The 26733-nt window shown below is 36.7% G+C and overlaps 1 protein-coding gene across 1 annotated transcript in view; it reads right to left on the reverse strand.

Moving 5' to 3' along the window:
* Positions 1-26733, reverse strand: part of NRG1 (neuregulin 1) — a 993276-nt gene that overhangs the window by 139239 nt on the left and 827304 nt on the right. Inside the window, exons 2-3 of the mRNA XM_054720058.1 lie at positions 16289-16466; positions 7680-7801 (exon numbers count right to left, since the gene is read on the reverse strand). Coding sequence (XP_054576033.1) covers positions 7680-7801; positions 16289-16466 — 300 coding nt within the window. The remainder of the gene's footprint in view (positions 1-7679; positions 7802-16288; positions 16467-26733) is intronic.

Below are 26733 nucleotides of genomic sequence, written 5' to 3' on the forward strand. Positions count from 1 at the left end.
TGTGTGTATAATGATTATTTAGTGACATACTAGTATCTTACTATTTACTAACAAAAAGATAAATTGAATCCATATATCACACATTACAAAAGTTACTAGATCCTACTAAAATCCTAAGCAGGTCAAATATGCTATCAGTTAATAGCCTGTTAATCATGGAGTTAGAAATGTTCATGATCAATGTAATTATCTTTGTATATAGATATGACCTTTTGGGATTTCCATGATAGGACTAGTAGGTAAGAGAAATTAATTTAAAGGGGTAATCATTTTTAAACCTCAGAAGCTTCTCTAGGGATAAAAGGTTTTGTGAAATTGGAAGGAAAAAATGGCATATGAGATCCAGCGGGAACGCTGAAGAACAAGCATAGGTTAAATATGAATATATAAAGATCAGAAATATACCTGCAGTAAGACCAAATGTGTATTTTTCATGCAAAGTATGTATGGATGGTGCCTCTAATCAAGCATGAGAAGGACAAAGCATTCAAGTGATTATTATCAAGCCACCAAAGTTACCTACACAGGTTCTTATATCCACAACAAATGGGACAAAGAGAAAGGAATCAGTATGTGAGGGTGTGTGATATCCTTTGAACTTTCTCAAGCAGCAGACATTAAAGGGGATAGTCTGAGTTGGTAATAAGGCAATATCTGTTTCTAAAGTGGCTACAACTAGCTTTCTTGATTAGGGCCATAGAAAATAATTACTTTTCTTTGCGAAAAATTTAATTAGAGAGAAACTTTTTAACCAAAGATTCACAGCATTTGTCTTTCTTTATGAAGAGCTAGAAGATCCACATTCACAAGCAAAGCGCCTGCATTGGGAGAGATGCTTCCTCATTCTGTCCTTCAGGACTCATCAATGACATGACAGCCAGACTGAAGAAGTAAGCTCAGTCACAAGACTTGGGCAGACGGCCCAATCCCAGCATGAATGACTCTTCACATTTATTTCTGACAAACTAAGTAGTTGGTCACCGTGACCTTCCAAGGAAAAATATATTAGAGCTTTTCTGTCTTTTGCATAAAAGATACCATGTTAGAGGAAAGGTTAACCATAACGTTTCCTTTTTAAACTGAACATTACATTAAAATACCAGAACAGGAAGTTACTACAAAGATGTATCTATACAGAGACAATTTAAAATAACCTCCATTGCTATAATTAGATATTTATCCTGGAGACCTTTAAAAATACCTGTAATGATTATAGTTCCGAATGAAAACCTCCTGATTTATCTTGGGGGAAATATAAGCTTAGAAGTTACATACTTTATACTAAAAGAATCTTGCTAATAAGAAAAGTTCATCTTTTTATTAAAACCACTCAGCAAACATTTTCATGTGTGTTTGGAGTAGAATTCATAGATTTAGACAACGACCTTTTGTTATAAGTGTAATTGAAAATAGTTTTATCTTAAATTTTATAGATTTAAAAGTATTAAGTCCTGCAATCTCTTTGATGTTTACTTAAGTATCATGTTTTCTCATAGCAATTTGGAATATTAAATTTGTTAATTTATAAAGGACATCTCCTTCATTAGTGCAAAATAATGAGGATTTAGAATCATCAGGAATTGGATACAACTTATGCTGAGTAGGCAAGTAAACATAAGGAACATTAGTATATTTGTAATGTTTGAATGCTTTTTTAATAAATTGGAGCTGGCCTCAAGAAAAAGTTGCAGTGTCTGAAAATAACACCTTCTGGAAAGCAATTTTTGTAATAATTAGATATGTATGACTTGTTTGAAACTTCACCATGAGCATAATATAATAAATATAACTATTTAAAACAAAGCACATATACATATATACAAACATACATATGATGTTTCTGTGTACATTCAAATATTAGATTATGTGACTGTTATTCTAAAATTACAGGCCATGGTTGTGCATACAAAGCATTTGCCCAAGTCTCGATTTTAAAGATTTAAGATAGGTACACATGTATTAGCACTGATAAAGAAGACTTCAAGAACATCTTTGAGTGTCTGAATTCTTGCTCATAATGAGTGCTTACTTTAAAGTAACTAGGAAATTTTAAAATTAGTAAATAGTGGAGTTTGGATAGATTCTATGCATTAAAAAGAAAACTCTATTCCACTCATATTAGCCTTCTTGGGATTCCTACATAATACATCAGACATGGAGACTACTATACAAATTATCAAACATATTTTATATGCTTCTCAGTATAATTATAGGTTGTTCATCAATTCTATAACATTTGCAACAACTTTGTCACCTGAGGAGAAAAGGTGAGGCTAAGCCCTTTACTCAGACAAGACAGTTTTTTAAAAGACCAATTGATATATTAATCAAATTTTATAAAAGTAATATTTTTATGCTCATCACAGATGAAATAGCTTTTCATTGCTATGAGTCCAATTTCTCCTATGGGATCTTGAATCTCAAATAATTTTTCTCCTGATTAAAAAAGAAGAAAACCTACTAGAAAATATGATTGATTAGTTGTATATTCTCCTATATTAATCTTTTAAGAGGCAGCAATATTTGATTAATTTGCAAACCAAATAAATAATAGCTAGGTCTATTATTCTTGTCCCTAAGATGATATCCAGGAGTTTCCATGGAACTTCTTAGCTAAGAATTCATTGATACATTAAGGATTCTTATAAAAAAAAAAACAAGCTAAATGAAATAAAAATAAACATACAGTGTATGAGCTTTGTAAGCATAGTGCACATGGTGTACATGGCCTTTTAAACTGCCATGTTTGAATTCATAAGAGGAATCCCCTTGTAGCCATCATGTAATGATGACTTCCTATGATATTCTTTATTATATGAAAGCTCAACTGGACTTTGTTAGGTTTGCATTATTCCCATAAGTAATTAGCTGCTCCCATAGGTTTAGATCTGTCTATTGTATGAAAATTATTCTTTTCCAAATAAGGTAGGGATTAAAAAGCATTGGAAAGAAAGAAAAGATATAAATTTCTAAAATATACCTTAATAAATTCATTGGTTATATATACTATTTTATAAATGCTTGAAAATAATAGAAATATGGTCATTGTTTCACTCAAGCATGAAATGATTCAAGGGAAATTTCTTAGTTTTTTTTTCCCAAATCATTTCATTTAGTTGCTACTCTAAGTGGATTTAAACAATGAGTTTCATTTCAGAAAGTTCTGAATATTGAATAGAAGATTTTTATGATATGCTAATTTTATTCTAATAGTTATTGAGCTGTCTTAATGGGATTAAACATAATGTCACATAGCAAGGTCATCTTGCTACATTTTAAAATTTTATTTCTGGGAAGAAAATAGTGTTCTTTTTCTCTGTAAACAAGTATTTCTTATAACAACAAACTCCCTTACATGTCTTCTCCTAACTCCAGCCATCGCTCCTAGAATATTATACCAAAATATATTCTAAACATATTGGCTGAAAGAAGGCACCTGTGTGAGAACTTAAGTAAATCACAAGGAATTGTTTGCATAGATGGAATTAGAACAATGAGCTCCAGCAACATACCAGGATCTTTCACCAAAGCTACCTGTAAAGACATGATCAAACCACAGTTGTGTACTTATTAGAAATACAGGAGAGGTGACTAAGACAACACAAAATTACTGATATTTTGTAGAAATATAACATTTCAAAAATGTTCTATGTAATATACTATTTTGATAACATTCTTACTTCTAAGCCTTTTTTCTAGGACCGCCACAGAAAAAGAAATTCTTGAGAGTCAAAAGTAAGTATATTCAGGAAGAGAAGGTACAGCCATGTGACAGTGTATAACCACAGTAGAGTGTTCTTTTCCTCCCTAAACTAGTGTTTTTCTACAACCTCTGCCCAGATTCCTAGGGAGACAGGGATGAAACAACACAGCTAGTACCTCCTGAGTCCCACCGAGCTCAGGACCCAAGCTGACTTCAATGATAACCAGCCTTGATCTGAGCATAGCAAATTCATAGACAGCAGTGGAAGAGGGTGAAGGATCAGAATGACTACATATTTTCCTTTCAGTTGCACTCTAACTAAGCCCCTTCAGTGTCTGAGAAGAGTCTCCCAATACACACAATGCACTGGCCTTGTCAGTCATGGCACCTGCCAAGCCACCTGTTCTGATGAGGGCACTCCCCACCCATCACCTCTGAGACAGGGGTGTTTCTAGTTTCCGGTTTTACTCTCCTGGCCTGAGCCCCTGGTGGGTATAAGAAGAGAAGGCAAATGATTTTGTAAGCTCTCTAGGTCTTTCCATGTGGTCTGGTACAATAAGCTCTACCAATCAGATTCTTGCTATGGGGAACTAAGGCAACAATCATACAGGAAGAGTTAAAACTGACAGAATGCCTTAAAAGGAACCATGAAGAAAAAGATGGCTCAGTGGGATCATAACCAGGTCAGAGTTTGGAATCATGAAGAAGCAGAGTTGAAAGTGGGAGAGATGAGAAGATATAGGAAACAGGGGAAGAATCAAGAAGTTTCTGAGGCACATGAAAGCCAAAAACAGAAGAGCCACAAACTCCCCTTGTTTAAATTCACAGAGATGCCTTGGGTTCAATTCCAACTCTTTGAGGCCTAGTTATAATGAAGCTCTACTTATTCCCTATGGAATTTCTTTCTCCTTATGCCTCACACCATCCCTTCAACTTTTATTCTGTACAAACCAAAGAATCTACCTTAAACCCTGGCAAACACAGTTAGGTATAGAGTAAGCTATACTGGACCAGGAATTAAAGGAATCTGGGTCCAAATCCCCATTGCTACTAAATATCTTCTGATCCAGAATGTGTCTGTCTTAAGACATAGTCTAAGTCTCCATTTCTTCTTAAATACAGTGAGAGGATTGGATAAGTGTGAACTCTTCCTAATGTTCTAAGAAACACACACACACACACACACACACACACACACACACAAGACCACCTCGCACTGTAATTGAGATTCTTCATTCTCCTTCAGATGCTTTAATTAAGCCAATAAGAACCCTCTCCCTGAAGAATTTTAGTTGGTTGTGGAAGAATGGCCTTCTTGCAATATTTCATGAACTTCTCTTTATTCTTGTCAGGTAAAAAAAAAGATATATTATGAAAAACATGCCTATTTCCATTTCTCTACTATAATTGGTTAATAATATATATATAATTGGTTAATAATATATATATTCAAAAACAAAACCAATTATTGAATGAATGTGCAAAAATAATGTTTCTTCTATGAGAGAAATGTGAAAAGCCATATTTTCCAACTTTTGGCACCTCCAAAATTATTTAAAAAGGAACCCTATAGTTTTCTTCCAGAAAAAAACTATAGGGTTAAATAATTCACTGCTTAATCCAGTAAAACAGGAAACATGGAATAATCAATATAATACTACTGTAAGCACTCAGGGAGACCACGACACTTACTCTAATTTGATTTTCCTGGGACTTTATGGTATGCATAGCTACACATATCTGTTCCAAGTGTCAAAATCATAATTCAATAGCATTTACCATGAGGAGATACATTAAGCTACTAAACATGGTATGATAAGAAGAAAAAAGATAAGCCACTGAAATTAAATTATGAATTTGTGTTTCAAGTAGCATCCTATAAGACTCCATGTGGCATAAAAATACTAGCGAAAATCTATTGCATAACCAGTGCTGACTAAAAAATAAAATGATGTTATATTTACCCATATAAATTTTAAATGGCTTTTACATTTTTAAACTATAAACACAGCTCCTAAAAGTAGTATTGGAAACTAGTACCTTTCATTGTCGTCCTTCACTCTCTGTGGAGGGAGATATTTAAAATGAAAGTAATGAGTATCATTACACTGTAATAGAGCAGTTTATTGGGAAGTCCTAAGAATTAACTTGGATTTTCCCAACCTTCCATATTTTTATCTCACTCCTTTCTATCTATCCTATTAAGTCAACTGACACAAACTACATCCATCAGTCTCCCATGGAGTTGACCCTGAGAGTTGGGGAAAGTTACTCTTTCCTGCTGGACCAGCATTTTTACGTTATCACTTTAAGAGATTGGGCCTTTGCAGTGGACATGCTTTGTCATTTATTACATAGAAGCAGGCCATCTAGGCTTGGTTTTAGCAGATGACAGGCTTGTGAAGGCAGTAGTGAAGGACCAGATTCAGGAAAAAAAAAGGAAGCTCCAAAGGTTTTGAAGTAGCATTTTATTATTTCAAGAGATTTAGATGCTCACTGCCAGCACATCCTCAGCTTCTATAGATGACTCCATCTAATGGAGTACTGGGGTGTTGTGAACAGAAAGCCACCAGCTGCGGGTCTTTCACTGTCCTCGAATATCTCAGAGAAATTGTCAGAGGGTGGGTGGTAACAAGTCACTCATTTGTTTAACAAATATCTCCGGGCACTGTTCTCAGGAAAACAGAAGCTAAAGTTTATACACAGTAAGAAATGCTTTGCCTAGACTCTTAATTTCAGAATAGGCCAAAAACAAACATACAGACAAACAAACAAAAATACTGAATTGCCTCACTTTCTATGACCTAGAGCCAGATGTATTAAAAATACATCTAAGCACATAAAAATTGCCAAGGTGGCCAAAAATGAAACAAGACTGTATTGTTTACATATACAATATACATCTATTTATACATAATATACATATATGTAAATATATACAATACACATAAATTATGTATACACATATATATTCTGTAATAAATACACATGCATAGATACATATTGTATTGTTGATAGAGCCAAAGGCTTGACTGCCCTCCATGACTAATTTAAGGGAAGGTAGAACTTCTTTCTTTTAACAACTAGTCCTGTCTCTGCCATTCATGAACTTATCCAATTTTTTTTAAAAAAATCTATGCATATTTCAGGTTTTTATCACCTCAGGGAGTCTCAGAGAGTTTACAATATATTTAAAATATATGTTTTCTTATATTTGTTCATAATGAGATTTTAACACACCAATTTATTACAAGGCTTACCACATAACGTCATTACCCCTCATACAGATTCAGAAACAGAATGTAGTAGGGTAGCCACGTGCCCCTGAGTCCGGGTGAAGCCGTGCCCCTGGGTCCGGCCGAGACCAAACCAGAGGGAGTCGGACCTACATTACCACCATTTGTCCACCATCCAGAGCTGAGGGGTCAGTGCCGACATGTACACATAAGGAACTGGTGGACATTGACATTGGGTCTCAAAAGAACTGTTGGTCCAGAAAGAAACTCACTACAGACTGATTCATTTGCCTGTCAGCATAACTATTATTGCTCGTCTCACATTCAGTTCTTATAAGTATATCTCTAGTGACACATGATCTCGCTCATCTAGGGGAAATGATGAACAACATAGACTGATGAACAAGAACAGAACCAGAAACAAGGAGGCATCGATCGGACTATCGGGCCTCAGAGGGAGGATAGGGGAGGGTGTGGGGAGAGGGGGAGAGATCAACCAAAGGACTTGTGTGCATGCATATGAGCCTAACCAATGGTTAAGTTCAACAGGGGGTTGGGGCATCCGTGGGGAGGGGTGTGGGATGGGAATGGGGGGATGAGGACAAATATGTGACACCTTAATCAATAAAGAAATTAAAAAAAAAAAGAAAACAAAAAAACAAAATAAAATAGCTCTTAGAAATAAAAAAAAAATTTAAACTTAAAAAAAAAAAAAAAGAATGTAGTAGGGTATCTCTTACCATTTGACTCCACAATGGTGATATTGGCAGAGGCACTGTCATTTCCAAATTTGCTGGTCACTCGGCACATGTATTCCCCAGAATCAGCCAGTGATGCTTTGTTAATGCGAAGTTCTGACTTCCTATAAGATCAGGACCAAAGTGGTGTAAGTATATTTCACAGATATACAGTGATCATCAAAATATATGTCTCTGTAGTTTCAGAGTTCTCAAACTCCCCCTCCCCATTCTATATACACCATATTAAAACACAGCTCACTAGTACACAGATATATAATTTACCAAAAGTAAAAGTGAGACACTTAGCATTTAAGTTATACCATGGATATAGTCTTAATTTTATCACTCGAATCAAGAATTTAAAAGAATTTTTCTCTTTATTCCTCTACCACCACCATTATGCCTCAGATTTTTTTCTCAACCCAATTGGTAAATTTTCTTTCCTCTGTATTTCTAAATGTCACCAGCCACTAGGGTTTAGGACAGTAAAAAAAAAAAAAAAAAGTGTTTCATTTCTTACAAATCTGGTAAGAGCAGACACTTAAGGCTTGAATAGATTAAAATGCTCTGTACTTCTTTCTTCAGTAGAGTAACATCAGGAATTATGTTAATTTTGAATGAAAAGGATTTATCACTTCCAAAAGAAAGGGAATTTGTCTTTCTTTAAGGCTCATTGCTAGGAGCATAGTATCACACAAAGGGTTCTTAATGTTGAAATAAATATTCATGCAACAATAGCACACACTTTTATTAAACTCTGCACATTAAATCAATGTTCAGCATTCTTTTTGAACACAGGCAGCGTTTTGATTGCATTTGTCTATGTTTTACTGTTGCACACAGGCTATAATTTAAGCAGTCTCTATTATTTAAAAACTCATATATACTGGGATTGGCTCCGCATTTACTAAAACCATTTACTTTATTATTTTCTGTAACTATATTTTAATAGGATGAGGTGACTGTTACAATATAAAGCCTTTTACAAGCATCCTTGTATACTCAAGCCTGGTACTGACTTGACTGCCTGGATGACAATAGGGAGAAAAAGAAGGCAGGGAACAAAGATGGCAATTCAGGATTATATGCAAACCTCCCATAAATTACACCTTCTTAGTTTTCAGTGAATTTTCCGGTCTTTTGTCACATAATATTATTAATTAAATTAGAGTCATTATTCCAAGTTTAATTCCTACTATTCTCTTCCATTTTATCAAACTGAGCCAACCCACCCAGTTCCACATGTAAGCCTTATGGTCTTCCATCTTGGTGCTCTTGCATGTGTCATGTCTTCCTCCTCGAGTGGGGACCCCCCAATTCTAATCATCCAGCTATTAGCTGACATGAGCATGGAAGAGCCATCTCAAGTGCCAATTCCTTCTGACAGCTCTGAGTACCTCTCTCATGATCCTCATGGTGCTCTCAGGATGTCTTATATCTCATGTTAGCACACACACTTTAAAGGGGAGTCCATAATTTAAACTTCCCAGTGTCATTACTTTGTCCTTGGTGCATCCTCAAATATTATTAGATAAATGTGTGAATAAATGAAGAAAATATTTGAATGTTCCCACTTAAGCTCTCTGCAAAACATCATGTTTCTATTGCTGGCTGTAGGAAAGGAGGATGCACTATGAAGAGGGCGGAAATAGTCAGAGGTACTCCAGATCAAGGGCAGCCATAGTCAAATCAACATGTGGATTGAAAAATGAGCTTCATGAGCTATAACTCAGAACACTGTCAATAGATAAACTATAGAAAACAAAACAAAGTGTACTATGCTCAAATAAGTTTGGAAGATAGGTTAAACAAAAATGGGCTTTCTTTTTTTAAAAATCCTACATGGTTTCTCAAATTCTTTAATATGTTAATATATTCTGACTTTGCAAGAGGGAGATGTATTGTAAGTTTCTCCCAAACTTATTTGACCATGGAATCTTTGTCATTTACATGGCTTATCTCTCTATATAAAAGGCTAATATGCAAAGTGTCCCCTCAGGAGTCGACTGGGAGAATACGAGTTCAATTGCTCGCTATGACTTGCGCTGACCACCAGGGAGCAGTGTGGAACATGGTGGGGGACCAGCAGTGCTGGCAGGGCGCTGAGGGAGTGAGGGAAGGAGGAGGTGGGGAGGCAGGGAGGTGGGGGGAACTGCCTGGTGGTGGGGCACAGGTGGTGAGGGAAGGAAGAGGCGGGGAGGTGGGGAGGCAGGGAAGCAGGGAACCTGATTGGCCCTGATCGCCAGCCAGGCCTAGGGACCCTACCTGTGCATGAATTTCATGCACTGGTCCTCTAGTCTGTTAATATTTCCTGAAAATAATGGTCTACAGAACATAGTTGATAGTGAACCTAATATAATAACAACCTTGTTTATCTATGTAATGAGAAGAAGACCCAAGGGCCATTTATACAGGGACATTCACATATTAATCAGAAATGTTATTCACAGAAAACTTTCCCTGAAGTACTAGTATACCCTGATAAGCCAAAATAGACCATTTGGATGACAAGCATCCTGGCAAGTAGATACTAATATTTAATAATAAAATGTGACAGCTTTTAAAATAATCAAAATACAACAATAATAGGGTATTTAGTCCCCTGTCAAGTTCTGATGACATTTAAGCCTGTTTTGAGGTATTCAAATCTAGTGCTTTTTAAATGAGTTATCAGCTATTTGTACACTTTGTACATGACAAGTTTACTTCATGACAGACGTCTATGAAGAATAATGAGAAACAATGGAATCAATATTACAATAAGCTTGTCCAGGCCCAAATCACATGCTTAACTGAAAGAATTTTCATTTATGACCATGGAACCACTAACAATAATTGACAGATAAGTTATGAAGGATGGGGAATAAAATCCTGGTTTTCAACACAGAAGAAAAAGAGAATTTCTACAATAATAGTAATTTTTTAAGCCCCAAAACTCTGAAATAAGATTATTAAGACAACCATCTAATAAGGTAAAACACCCCAAGATTATGATAATTCCAAGAACAACCCTTCTTTCCTATTTATTTAAATCTAAGAAGAGTCCTTTATGGTATGTAAAGAGTTCTTTCTTAACCCTGTGTCATTATTATTTTAACTATTGAACTGAATCAAATGGTAAGAAACATGGTAATCAAATTTATAATCTTAAATTTAATCTTAAAGTTAATTCTTAAAATCAAAATTCTCCCAACAGACCTGGGCAGTGTTTTCTGGAATACTATTCCAAGTAATACAAATAAATGTTTTGCTTAAAAAAGAGAATAGGAAAAAAAATTGCTCCATGCTCAGATAAATGTTGCATTAAACAAAGTTAAATAGATTTCTTTACAACAGTGTCTTTTAGTTGTTTTTATGCAAATATGTACTGTGACTTCCTAAGGCAGGCATGATATGTGGCTAAGGAATCCTTTCTATAAAGAACACCCTTGGGAATTCTAGCACTGAACATCAATGGACCAAAACCAAGATTCAATTTAATCAAGCTAAGCATAACAAATACATTCAGGTTCAAAAATCATTATCAGAAATACAGGCTGCAAGAGACATGTATTGACAACAATATATACAGAAAAAGGGATTTCAAATTAGTCATGCATTTAATATTACTCCATTTTAAACAACTATTAAAATTTAAAAAATTAATTTATGCAATGTTTGGTCAAAAACAGAATAAGTCAAATTAGATAAAAGTCTCAATCCACTGCTCACAGGCTGGATCTCATCTAGAATACTGAATTCTGTTTTGAAGTGGCATTTGATGAAAAATATAAATAACTAGAGGACTTTAGAAGAGGGTGATCAGAATGGAATAAGGCACAGAGGAGATTCTGTTAAAGAAACAGAGGTCCCACTGACAGGCAGTTATGAACAAGGTATGGGTAGCTATTTTAATGTATAATGTATTTCATGGTTGTCATCTAAAAAAGAAAATTATTGGGAGAAGCTCTTGAAGGAAAACTACGTCTTAGAGGAAAAAGAAGGCATACTTTAAGCGATAGTCTAAAAAATGAGCAGGGTAGCTAGTGAAAGAGCTAGGTTTTCTTCTTTGGAAAGACCGAAGTCTGGATAAACACCTGTCAAGCATCCTCTTAACAAGAATGTCTCTATGCAGAGAAAGATTAAATTAGATCAGTGGTTTCAACTATTTTAAGAATCCTGTTTTAAAATGAAAGCTTAAATCAGCACCTCATATTTAAAAATATGTTAAAGAGAGGAAGTATTCAGCTCATGGTGGTTGGCAACCCTTTTTGGAATCCAGCGGAAACAAGATTCTCTAGGGAAATAATGGGTAAATCATTGATTGAGGTGCTCATTAGTAGGGCCCCTTGAATGCTGATCATATGTTTAAACTGAGATTCTTCAATCTTTGTGTCCTAGAATAGGAATGGAAAGTACTGTGGCAAGAGAATAGAAATAGACAAAATTTTTATTGAAAATTATATACTGAAATAATTTGGGGCTTTGATAAGTATGGATACAATGGTTTTGCTTTACTCTCAACAAACTACAACACAAAGGAGGATATTAACTGAAAAAAACATTATTGAAATTCCCTCCCAATCATAAAATTAACTTTTGGCTCTTTAATTGATAAGTTGTCTGACAATCTGGGAGGGGTTGATGTTTTGGTGGATTTTCATTTTCTAAAACTATTAAAAGAGTTAATTTATTTTTTAAAAGTTTAAAACAATGCTTTAAATAAGCTCCTGATAAATGTTAGGTGTTATTATAATCACACTCTACATTCCTGCAACGTTTAATTTTTATAATAAGCATACATTACTTTTGAAATCAGAAAAAAAGAACACAATGTAAAAATAACTGAATACAAACTGATTTATAAGTGAAAGTTCTAAATATTAATTTATTTTTCTTTTTTCATATCAACATGCAAACTATGTTCCTTCGATAAGTGCTCACTAGCAAGATGGATTCACAGTTCCAACAGTGACTCTCATTGTTCTTACTTTACGGTTCTTCCACTATAGTTGACATGTCGAGACAACTTCAATGTATAGGGATCAGTTGACATAATTCCATTCCTCTGATCTCTAAGGAACCACATATGAGCTGTGTGTGTGTGTGTGTGTGTGTGTGTGTGTGTGTGTGTGTGTGTGTATGTATGCATGCATGTCTCAACACAGCTTCAGATACTGTGGAACTGCCAATAATGAAAAGATGAAAGAGACTTCATAAACAATTATTACACTGCATAGAACCAGGCAATACACCTAATGCCTAACATAAACCACAGGAAATAGGCACTTGGCATTCCCATTTTAATAGTATATGGAAGGAATTTGAGATTTTCTTACTTAAAAAGTTATAGTGACCTCCCTAAGCAGCGAAGCTAAAAAGAGAAGGGTATATGGCCCTAGCTGGTTTTGCTCAGTGGATAGAGTGTCGGCCTGCAGATCAAAGTATCCTGGGTTCAATTCCAACCAAGGGCATGTACATTGGTTGCAGGCTCCTCCTTGGTTCGGGCCCTGGTTGGGGCTCGTGCAGGAGGCACAATGTGTTTCTCTCACATCGATGTTTCTCTCTGTCTTTCCCTCTCTCATCTACTCTCCCTAAATATCAATGGGAAAATATCCTCGGGTGAGGATTAACAAAACAAAACAAAACAAAAAAGAAAAGAGAAGGGAATATGCATTAACTTTTTCTACTTTGGAGTAAAAAAAAAAAAAAGCAACAATTAACAACAGAAAAAATAATTTTAAAAATTTTTATGAAATTTGACCAAATAAGCAGAGCCAATTTTAAACAAAATTAAAAGATGCAAGAACAGAAATAAAGAACTGAGAAAAAATTAAGGGCATCCCAAAGTGTGTGGATGCACAAGCAATAGGAAGTCAGCATTTAATAAGGCTCACATAGAACCAGTGTTTAAATGAGGCCAATCTGACAGCCCTAGACATGAATCTGCCACACACCAGGCTCTTTAACCAGTTTTCTTCATCAAAGTCATTCACCAGGCAAAGGAAACGAGAACAAAGGAATCAGCGGACACATACCACTGGGGCAGTTTCCATTTCTTTTAATTGGTCCCACACATTGGTTGGCCAAATAAAACAAACAAAGGCTAAACGTGAACTCAAAATCATAGGAAGAACATGTAGGAATGTAGTTTATTAGTAGGAGCAGGGACAGAAGGGAGATAAGACTTTACAAAATAATAGAAATTGCATATTGTCTCGAAAGCTTTTCATAACACTAAGGGATTAAAAAAGAAATCCTGGCTGCTACGAACAATCTAGATTATAAAATGTGAAAAAGAAACCTTAGACTAAGGCCTGGAAAAGAGTCAATGTTTTACTTAAATAAAGAGAATCCCAGAGAAACCCTAAACCTCACACTAAAATTCACTGTTGATCACGGATCTAAAGATATAGCTCATTGCTTCTTGGCCTTTTTGCTAAGATCAAGTATAAGTAAGATAAAGTTTAAGTCAAGTAACCAAGTAACCACTGCAAACCATTAACGTTTTGGATAGCATGGTAATGTAAAATTATACATATGTAGATGCAACCAAAAAATATGAATGCTTTTATTAAAAACTTCATTCTATGCTTAATCACGTCCCTAGCCCTGTGTTGTGACTTCACTGTAGGTAGCAACATCATAAATATTTGTGAAAAGATGTGGGACAGGGAGTCAGACAAACTTCAAACCCAAGTTTTACCATTCATTAACCTGAGATCTACAGGAAGAAACAGCTTACTTCATTCTCAGGATCTTTATTTTATTTTATAAAATAAAATATGTTGTTGTTTTTATTTTAGGAGAGGAAAGGAGAGGGGTTGAGAGAGAGAATCATCCATAAGAGAAACATCATCGATTGGCTGCCTCCTGCACACCCCTACTGGGGATCAAGCCTGCAACCTGGACATATGCCCTTACCGAAAATCGAACCAGTGACTTCTTGGTTCATAGGTCAATGCTCAAACACCAAGCTACACTGGCCAGGCCAGGATCTTAATTTTAAATGGGTATAATAATAACAGTATTCATCCTCTTATATTTATAAGACAACCTGAAATATCAGAACATTTTATAAATGCTAATTACACTTAGATTCAGTTTGACTCTTTAAGCGTAACAAAAGGTGACACAGTAATTTTTTTTTAAAGATACAACTTCAGAAATTACCACATACCCAATTCTGAAACCAGATAAGCTGATCACTTATCTAGTAGCTGCCCACTTTACACAAAGTGTCTTATTTTTAGATCAAATATGTTACATGTTTTTCCTAGAGTAATTTACAGTTACATAACTTTAATAAAACGTCCTCTTTTTTCCCCATTTAAATCCTTCCAGCAAGGCTATTGTTTAAAAGAAGCCATTTCTGAATATTGGCCCATCTGGTCTAATGGGGTTTTATTAATATGTAGACAGTGCTCTTAGCTGTCTGGACCTATGGAGCCAATATGAGCATGCTTTTCTGAATACTAATGATACTTTTATATGCCATCAAAGCCATGTAACAAATTGCCTCTTCAAGGAAAAAAAAAAAAACATACACACACATACACACAAAATGTACTCTTTCAAAACTGTATTTATTCTAAGCAGCTCACTTTATTTTATACCTTATTTTCACCTTATCTATCCAGCTCACTTACTTCTCTCCAGGCATCCTCACACTGGTACTGGCAGTCTGCAGATGCTTTGTTCTGTTCCTGCAGCCTGGATAAACCCCCCTTCTCTCCCTTCTTCCTCTCCTACTTTCTAGGAAGCCACCACAGTCCCTGACGGGGTCCCCTCCCCATCTGTGTTAGCCTCTTTCTACAGCATCTCACAGTTATTACTACTGTACAACTTAAAACTGAGTATTGGAACTGTTTCCATTTCTCTCCCATCTAGACTAAGCCTCTTAAGAGCGGAGAACATGTCTTGTTCACCTCTGCGTACCCAGCATCTAGCCCAGGGTCTGACACATGCAGCAACTTGTCCAATAAAGGTCAAAATGTCCTACCCACTTGCCCACTGCTCCAATCGGCCTGGCGTGATAACAGAGCCTGCTATGACTGTGATTCCTGCTCCCTGAAACCACCCATCCCACCTCACCCAGCCAGAGGGGACTCTCCCTCTTCAGCAGAATCAAATCTATCCTCTTACAGCTACTCCTGAAGTTCTCAGGGAACCCCCCCCCCCGCCCTCTTCCCAATGCCCACTCCACTTAGTAGTGTCAGTAACCTGCAACTTAGCATTTAGTTTCATTGTCTGATATAATATGCTAATATCTCATCTCCCTAATTAAATTCTGACTTAGGATAAAGTAGAACTTAACTCAATATAACTAGTAATTTTCTAAAAGATCACTATTTGTAAATCAATGTGCTACTTAACAATCTTAAAGCTCCCCAACCAAAGTGTTTCAACCCATTATCAATGTATTTCCTATGTATTATAGAAGACTGAACTAGATAATCTCTATACAACTTTATGACCCCCAGGGATCGAACCTGCCTGCACCTTTTGGTGGACAGGACGATGTTCCAACCAACTGAGCCACCCGGCCAGGGCTAGGCTGTAAGTAATTTTTATATCTTAAATCATTCTATTGCTAAGTATTGCCTCTGCTGTTACATGTATTAACTTACCCTGGCCTTTTTTGTATCTTGATGTTTTGTGGTTTGTTCTTTCGGTTTAATTCATTCCCATTCTTGAACCATTTGAATTTGAGAGAAGAATATTCAGAACTGGTCTCACACCGAAGCACTAGCTTGGAGCCTGCCACCGACTCCTGGCTTTTCATCTCTTTCAATCGAAGAGGCAAGTCTGAAAAGAGAAAGAAAAAGAGTTTTGATCACCCGTAATCTTTCAAAGAGAAACTTCAATTTGGGGTGAGCCTGATCCCAGCCCCATTTCTAAAGGTTTTATTAATATGCCCAAACAAAATATACTCAGGGGAGAAAAAGACAACTTAGATTATAAAATTCTTTTAAAATGTTCTATACAGTTAATTCTCTGATACTATTAAAAATCCTGAACAGTGGTCATTTCAAAGGACCAAAATCTGAAGAATATGTAACTGGGTATGTTTGCATCCCAGATCACAACAGATCTTCATCCCAGTTCTGTGAACAGGTACAACAGGCATCACATCCATTTTTTAAGTAGGGAAGTTTAGTTTCAGAGACAGGTAAGTGACTAACTTCTCTATGTCTGCAACTTTCTGGAGAGTCAGAGGTAGATTATCCTATCATCTCAGGAGGCCCAAAGAACAAACAACTCACAAATCTTCACAATGCTCCTTTCCTCAAGACAGAAATTCTTTGGTGACATCACTCTTTAACTGGACCTACAGTCGCTGTCCCATCAGACAATGTATAACCATTCCAGATGACCACCATACTCACATCAAATTGTCATTTTGACTGGATTTAGTTCTAAATCTCAGCAGAGACTGGGAGTACTCAAATTGTGCATTAACTTGTAGAATACTTTACACTGAATGTCTTTATAGCATTCTTATTTTAAAGAAGACTGCTTAACAGAGTTTCTCTTCTCTACTGAAATATTTATGAACAAAGTGTTGTAATATCTGAGACTTGCTTCAATCTCAGATATGGTAGGGAATGGATAGGCATAAAAATGAAACAAATTTCCCAAGAAGTTGATTATTGTAGAAGTGAGGCAATAGGTACACATGGTGGTTTGTTATAAGATTCTATACAGCACTCCAACTTTTTTTTTTTAATAAAACAGTTTAAAAATAAAAGAGTAAGGAATGGATCTTCCTCTCTACACAGAACTTCACTTAGTCAACATTACAGACATTGAGAGCTCAACAACTCTGTTCTGAGTCTTAGAAATGCCAACACAAACCCCCTTCTGCTCAAGTTCAAAAATTAAAAGCAAGACCCAGAAAGGAAAAAAAAAAAATGCAGGCTAATGAGATTGTAACTCCCTAATCCAGTGCGCAATTATATTCGCTGGGTATGGTGATCAAGACTCCAAGGACAGCAATCAGAGCCACCTCAGACATGAACAGGAAATGGAGTATCGTTCCTACTCAAGGTATGTTTGTTTTTCTACAACTCTGCCCTTACCAAGTTAAATAAAAAAAAAAATGTCAGGAATGAGCACATGAAGGTTCCAATAAATTACAGGGAAAATCATTTGAACGCTGTAATTTCTCAGCAAAGCTCCTACAGTGGCCAGTACCCTCGTATTAATTCAGAGGCTGGGAGACGGGGTGGAGAAGCAGCCACTCCATGTGGAGACACAGTGGCAAGTTTCAAAACTTAGCTCTTCCTAGGCCTTTGATACCTGACGCTTTTGTCTGGAAGCTTGAAAACAAGATTTACTTTCCGAATAGATTTCATAGGAGTTTTCCTTTCAATGTGTGGTTCATGCATCTCTGTTTTGGAGGTTTTTAAGAACAGACTAAATTCTCATCAATCTGCAATCATGTCTGTACATTCCTATAAACTCTTTAAGGTCATTTTCAGTTTTGTAGGTCTGGTGAAGGGTTCTAAAGAAACAAGTTTGGGGGAACTAAATGACACCAAAGAAACTGGTTTACTTATGCTAAGAAAAAGAAATCACCTAATTATTTTATGTATAGAGTAAAAGAACTAGTTTAATTTTTTTTTAAACTAGAACACAACCAAAACTCTCAAGGTTTATTCCCTGTCCTATTCCATCAATGTGCTTATCAATATAGTTGAATACAAATCGACGAGGCTTGTTTCTTTAGTTTGAATAAGTAATGTTCATGCCATTTGCATCTCTTTCCTTCCTTTTTCTCACTTCCCCTCCTGTCTTCATTTATTTATTTATTTCCTTATGAAGAATCATGATTTCAATCATGAGGAAACAATCGGACAAATTCAAATTGAGGGATAGTCTACAAAAAAACTGGTCTAGACTTCAAAAATGTCAATGTCATAAATGACAAAAGAAAACTGTGAAATGATCTCTAGATTAAAGAGTTTCAAGAGACATGACAAATAAATGCAAGGTGTAGCTACTGATTGGATCTCGCTTTATGGAAAAAAAGTAATTATAAAAGACATTATTGGGACTATTGGGAGAATCTGAATTAAAGGTATTGTATCCAAATTACATTTCTCAAGTGTGATTACTGCGTTGTGGTTATAAAGCAGAATATCTTGTTCTTAGGCTGTATCTGCTGAAGTATTTAGGAGTGAAATGTCATGATGTATACAACTAAATTTCAAAGTGATCCAGCAAATAAGCTAATACAAAGAGAAAGAAAAAAAAGGAGGAGTCTTGACTTCTCTTTTTATTTCTCTGCCTTTTACATCTGGTCTTTCTGCCATTGAATAAAAGGCTCAGGTTTACATTAAGTACTTTTAAAATCTTGATTAAGTCTTCAAGCATGAAGAAGATTCTTAGAAATATTCTGTATAATTTACAAATGTAGCTCATAAAATTATGTCTCCATTTAAAATCTGTGAGTGGTATGGCACTGAAATCCTCGCGGGTTCAACCTCATAACCATGACTTTGGTGATCCAATCTAACTAGGTCCTTTGATGGGAGGACAATAATCACTCATCTAGTAGGTCAATGTCTAACCTTTCTTTCCTTTTGGGTTCATGTACAAAGACCGGTACATGCTCTGTCCTTAAGAGAGGGTCGGTGATGTAATGAGGCAGATAGCTTCTTTGCTAAAATATCCACTCCTTAAGCTGACCCTAATGTATAACCATTTATTGATGTTCAGGGTCAGGTAGTGGTATACCTATACTGATCAGCCGAGTTTCTCTCTCTTGCACATAGTTCAAGTCTGTCAAAATGCAGAAGCTCCCAGCTTCTCTGACCTTGAATCCCTAGAAGTCCACTTGTAATAATGCCCCTGCCATGTCCTTCAGGGGAAACCAAGGACATCAGCTTTTCAGAGAACAGTTATTTTAAGGAGCTAACTCAAGATCTTCCATGGCACAAATGAAGACACAAATCTGTGCACCACCAATAGAGCCACGCAGCCCCATGCTTAGCCCGTGAGTGATCTGTTGTCAGTGGAACCTTCTAGAGACATATCACACAAGGTTCCTTACACATTCCTGGTCGAGCCCAAATTCAAGGATGCTAGAGACTTGACAATAACATGCATTCTTCTGTTTTCTCTCATATCCACTGATGGAATACCCCTAAAATAGTTCATAGATTCTTGACAAAAATGCAAGCCATTACTGAGCATATATGGTTTGTATGGTTTTCTTTTCATCTATCCGTAATGAGACAATTTTCAATACAGTATATTTTCTTTCATTAGATTATAAAATTACTAAATATATATGTGTTTCTCATATATATAGTTTACTCACATGAAACAATCTCATTTCTTTCATAAAAATATTTTTATTCTACCAAGTACTTTCTAATACTCAGTTATAACTTTAGAAGGCCACAGTAGTTATTAAAACTTGGGATCATTTTTTTAACTGAGTACTTGGATTTTAAAACTTCTAAATTATTACTTGCCTTTCAATTGTCACCTAAGAATAAATGGTCTGTTAATTAAAAATTGGTTGGAAGCAAACACAATGCAAAGTTAATGCTCAAATGCAGTAAGTGTTCTGAGAATCTCTGGCATGATTTCATTGAATTTGGTCTACCACAGTTCATAATTTTGCTTTCTCTGTGTTTCTGGAGAGACAGTAGCTCCACACCCTGAAATAATTTAATGCAATAGCAAGTTATATGCACTCTTTGTCTAAATCTATTTCAAACTTGCTTGACATTAATATGAACGTATCCACACCCTTAGAAATGCATCAACAGAGGCAGACAGTAAAGTGCAAAGAAAGGCAGCCTTTTAAAATAGAAACTCAAAAGCCCTAAGAGCAATGCCACATGCTCTATGGGCACTTCTTTTTATAAGCTGTGTCTTACAGGCTCTAAAAGATGACAAACATACTCTTCTGACTCTAACTCAATGCAAGTTGGTATACTAGGTAGACTTAACAAGGCTGTTTTTGCACTTCTATCTTTCTTATTTGATACTAGAGGCCTGGTGCACGGAATTTGTGCACTTGGAGGGGGGGGTCCCTCAGCACGGCCTGTGCCCTCTCACAGTCCAGGAGCCTTTGGGGGATGTCCAACTGCTGCTGCACTCACCAGCCGTGAGCCCGGCTTCTGGCTGAGTGGCGTTCCCCCTGTGGGAGCACACTGACCATCAGGGGGCAGCTCCTGAGTTGAGCGTCTGCCTCCTGGTAGTCAGTGCACATCATAGCGGCCAGTAGTTCCACCATTTGGTTGATTTGCATATTAGCCTTCTTTATATAGGATGTCACACAACATAGAAAAAATCATGGGAGAGCCCTGGATGGTGTGGCTCAGTTGGTTGAGAGTTCTCCCATGCACCAAGAGGTCACCAGTTCCACTCCTGGTCAGGGCACATGCCCAGGTTGCTGGATCGATCCCCAGTAGGGATGGTGCAGGAGGCAGCTGATCAATGGTTCTCTCTTATCGATGTCTTTCTCTCTCTCTCTCTCTCTCTCTCTCTCTCTCTCTCTCTCTCCCTCTCACTTCCTTTCTCTCTCTAAAATCAATTTTTAAAAAAACAACATTAAAAATAATAAAAACTATAGGAAAAAATGGATCATGGCAGTAATGCAAAAAAATATTTATTTTAAATTCTGACCACACAAAAATGTAAGGCAATATGTTCATTTGTTCCAATAATTTAATGGGTGAATAAATATTTGTCATAGAAGTGAAATATATTTGTAAAAAGAACCATTCATCTAAGCCATCCTCCTGTTTTAATCACCCACTGTGCACTTGCTTTTGAAATATATTCAAATATTGTACTGTAATGTTAAGAGCAGGAAACAAATTTTCACATGTGTATGCTGCCGAGATAGGCTGATAGCATGTGACACGAGATAAGTCATGGTCTCTGATCTTTAAAGGACCTGACAATGCAAAGTTAGCTCATATCATTACTCTCCGTGCTTGACTGAGCAGCTAATCTGAAGAGCCTCAACACGCTGAACAAATTAAACAGGAAACCTGCAAAATATTATCAAATAACAGTGAGCTTTCAGCTGTGATCCCAGTAAAGTCTTCCTGGCATAAAGCCTTTTAAAAGCCTGACATCACACACGTGCGGATCTCCTGGGGAAAATTGGTGACTGACAATTATGTTAGTTAATGAAAGCCACACGGATATCATTCATCAGTGGTCTAGACAGAAAGATGTCCCTTTTTTATAGTCCTGTTAGAGGTAAATAAATTACTGAGCAAAGTCTCTAAAATTCCTTCGCTGATCCTATTCCTCCCTTGTTGCTCTATCTTATTGAGAAGATTATGGTCACGCATAGTTTGGATAAAGTTTATGCTTTGCCATCTGTCTTCTCTTCTGAGCTGTACTCACAATTTGACTATAAAAGGGAAAATTTATCTTATCAGATTAAAATCTGTAAATATAGCTATGTAAAAGGCAGAAAGCCCAGTGGCAATGTTATTTGAGAATACATCTAGCTTTAAAACCACTGCTGCTGATGCGGTGAGTGATCTTATGCTACACTCACAACCATCCAACAAGGTCCCCCTATGTTGCCACGGGGTGACATGGTGCTCAAACAGCCCCAAGCTCCAGCTGAGTCCTGAGACCATTCCTCACTCTGGTTACCTAGAGTCCCCATGAACGAGGATGGGACTGCTATTTGTCCCTGTGTGTTCAACAAGGACATGTGGAGAATGTGGGAAAATATGTGGGTGCCTTCATCTGAAAGAAAGTTACTATGAGTTACTATAAAATTTAGGGTGTTATAAAACATTCTCAAGCTGACTCCATATCATTGGCAGCAAACTAAGCCCAACCAGTAAAAACACTGGGACTGTGCTTCAGAGTATGGTTAAGACAGCTGGACTCCAGAAATATCATTTTAGTAGTTCCATCTCCAATCCCTAGGATGTGTATTAGTATTAGTGCATACTGCTAACCAATCCCTTTAGGGCCAAACTGGATAATCATCAGAATATATACATGGAACATGACATTATAAAACATACAACAATAAAATGGGGAGCAATATTTCAGCATTTTACTTTTAATATTCACATGTTTGTGCCTCTCCAGCCAAAACTGGCTTCTTGGTAGTGTTTGCTTGATTTTCCCAAACATTTCAGTTTCCATTGGTGGGGATTTTTACACTTGGACGTGCTCAAAGTTCCACTTCTCAAAGGGAGCTGCTACAAGTTGACTGAAACAGTATGATTCTTTTAACTGCTCTGCTTGAGGGTATGGGCCACAGACAGCCCTGATAACAACTGTGCTTAAAACTATGCTTATTCTAAGGCCATACATAGAAAATGCCTAATCATATTCTACATATACGTATATACCATACCCAACATGCTGCAGTGAAAAAGCACATGTGCACAAAGAGGACTTTATCCAAATCAAAGGAAGAATAAGAGCAGTTGGTGGTGGTGGTGGGTGTGTCCATTTTGATTGTCACTATATTCAAATATCCAAATATCAAAATTATTAGATAGAAGATAGATAGAAGAGACCCAAGTCTAAAAATCACTCCAGAGGCCACACTTACCTTCTCAAAGACTTTTCTCTGAGATAGAAGGGCCCTGGGACACTATTGTTTGTTTTTATGCATGCCATTGGGTTAGGGCTCATACATTCTTCCATATGACGCTATAGCAGTGTAAATCTAACTGGAAATCGTCAAATAAATAGTACTGTCTTTGCTTTGAAATTTTTATGTTCCCTATATTCCTCTAATCTAGCCTTACCTGTTAGAGTGTTTTCTACTTGAACCCCACTTAGCCCGGCCTCCAGCCTTTGCAATCATTTCCTTCCTGTCTGATTTAGTGCACTTTATCTCAGTTTCCCCACAGAGGCCAGGCTGTTCTTCCATTTCTGCAAGAGGCTCACACACATAATCTGCTCTGCCTTCCAATCAAAGTTGATCGTCTTCATTGATTGACCCAGACTACCAAGGTCTAAATCTTTTCCCTTAACTATTACGTGTACTCTTTCATTTATGGGAAACATATCCAAAAATGTACAGTCTGGGTCAAATTCCATTTTCCTTGAGACAGTCCTTATATGTATTTCATGTAAGGTGGATAATTATTACTTCCATTTTATGGGTGAGGAGGGTTACACAGAACTTGCTCGAGGTCACAAGGTTAACAAGCTTTAGGCCAGGATTTACCCCGGGACTTCTCTCTACAATGAGTGCCTCTGGGCAGCGTGAGGTGAAGGTGGGAACAAGACAGGGAGGACAGTATACTAAAATCCAGGAAAGATTATTCCATTTCATAGCCACTGTGATCATTTTGTTGTTTCTTATAATGAGCTATATAAAACCAGATCACTCCTCCACATAAGTCTGTGAGAGATTTACAATGCTGTGAAGTTCTGCAAGGGAACATTGTGCGGATTTATTAGGTAAGAGAAATTTTCAGCCTGAAAATTGATATCATGTTTGTTGAAATTAGAAATCCTCATCTTCTACACAGTTCTGGTGTTCTTTGCCCACTATTTCGTAAATTGACCACTAAAGATAAAATTATAAAACTACTATAATAGAGTTCCCAAGGCCTCTAGGAGATCAAGTTACAATGAGGTCCTCTTCCTCAGCACATTCAACAATAAACTCCTTCAGAATAATAATATCTAAAACTTGTTGAGGACCTACTTTATGCCAGAGACTGTTCTAAGAATTTTATGTTCATTAACTCAAGGTTGTTTTTTTTTTTTTGAGGGATATGGATTACTATCATTATTCCCAATTTGCAGATGATGAAACAGAAACAGAGATGAGAGAGAATCATTGATAGGCTGTCTCCTGCATGTCCCCTTACTGGGGATTGAGCCCTGCAACCAGTGCCTGTACTCTGACCAGAACTCAAACCCTGACCTCCTGGTTCAGGGGTTGATGCTCAACCACCAAGCCACACTGGCTAGGCAAGAGCTCCTGTCTTTACTATGAAGCAGTAAGCTCAATTCTTTGCCATGTTGGACATATTTATAGTTCAAAAGTAAGATTTAATCTATTGATATATCAATAGGGAGCATATTTTCCTGATAAAACATGGGCACACGACATAACAGATCATTTCCACACATATTCCAAGTGCAAAAAACAGTCTGGGAGAGAAAGTAGGTATGAAAATTACTGAATTTCCTAAGCTACTTTGATGATTTATGGGGCAATAAAACAAGACAGAATACCTGAAATCGGTATTAGAAAAAAAAAAATGTTTTTGAAATGTGTGGTGGTCTGTTATCTGCCAAATGGCACAAGGATGAACCACACCATATCTCACTCCTGTGTTCACTGAAACACGATAGCCTCCGCTGAGGGTCGAGGGGTACAGCAACCAGAGGGTCTTAATAGATTAACATTGTTCTTTCAAGGAATAAAGGCAACAGTCCGGGACAATGGCTGCTGGATAAATCACAGAGCAGCTGTCAGCAGATCTCAGGTGAGTGTTCAACAGGCCTGTCCAATTAATGCTGTCACCATAGCTGCCCCCAATTATCAGCACATCTCATTCATGGACATAAAGAAGATGTTCCGTAAGCTTCACTTAAGGTCAACAATACCCAGAATTAAAATGGATCCATTACAGTTTGACCTAACTGATAATGTTGCAAATTTCATTTGACATAAAAGTATATAAAACTGGTCTTTTCTGCTGTCAAAAATCAGGGTGTTTTTTAATTTGTTATATATACCTGCCATTTTCACTGCCAATATGTCACTCAAATAGAGAAATGGAGAAATATCTACTTACTAAAAATTTGATACTATAATTATTTATTTTCTTATTGCAATGGGGTTTTTCCCTTGTGATGTGCTATTGCTTAAGTAAATTTAACACATTAGCATGACCTTGATGTGGTAGTATCTGTCTTCGTACCCATTATTTCTTTGTTCAAGTTGAATTGCACTAATTTAATTAATAGATTAATTAAAGTTCTCTTTTTTCATTTGAAAGAAGGACTTTATTTAGATGTTGTGAACTGGATAAAATACCCAGGTAAGGTAAGTCAGCACCTGGCTATTATTACTTTTAAACAACCACAGTTACATAAAAACTTTTAAGCATTGCACATAAATGAACAAAACCCCTGAATCAGCTACCAAGTTTAGCTCTATGATCTAAACTCCGTTTTTTTTACGGAGCCATTAAAATTTTTTTCTTTCTATGAAGAACGGAAAATGTTATCAGAACTAACCATTAAAGAAACCTGTCCTTTCAGGCCCTGTAAAATCTGTCTCTTTGTTACTTAGACAGGACAACTTTCCCATTCCATAGTTTTCTGCTTTTTCTTTTTTATTCCCAGCTAACATACTAAACCGAATGACACCTAAAAGGCACATGCCCGGGTTGAAGGAGGCTGCTCCGCTTTCTGAGGGCTACCAGGTCAGTTAAACTGCTCTCTGCTCTGTTTACTACAGTTTTAAATAACCACCCTTGCAGCCCTTCTTAGTAAGCAGGGTCCAAGTTTGATTTCCTAAGGCTTTTCAAAGCTTGTGTAGCTCTTTAGATTTTTATGCAGGTCGGTCCACAGACCACCTAACAATGAATCCTTATCATTTTACTTCTACCCCAAAGGAAAGACCAAGGAAGACAAGTGTCTTATCTTAAGGTTCCCAGGGTCATGAATTTGTTAAAGAGGTGGGAAGTGACCAGAGTCAAATGAAACAGATGGTTCCTAGTGAAAAGATCTATGCTCCATCACTGCTCATCTAAAGCAATCTAGTTTGGTGACCTGACAGAGCTACAGGGCTAGGATGCTTGCCTGGACAGTCTTCCTAAGTTAAACTGTAACATTAGAGCCAAAGAGGTCTAGTTTCAGACATCACACACATACAAGTCACCGCAAGCTTTGGAATTCATAGTTCCCCTTATTTTACATAAAAATACATTTATTACAGCATGTTTTGTAAGTGAAAGTGAGCTGCTTCTCATACATTCTGAGATCATCCATTGGTTCCTAAATTGCAATAAAGTTTTCTCAGCACAAAGATTCACAAACACTACACAAAAGAAACCTAAATGAAGCTTAGCTAGCATGTCAATGTGTCGCT

The sequence above is a fragment of the Eptesicus fuscus genome, chromosome 8, assembly GCF_027574615.1.
Source record: "Eptesicus fuscus isolate TK198812 chromosome 8, DD_ASM_mEF_20220401, whole genome shotgun sequence".
Classification (NCBI taxonomy): domain Eukaryota; kingdom Metazoa; phylum Chordata; class Mammalia; order Chiroptera; family Vespertilionidae; genus Eptesicus; species Eptesicus fuscus.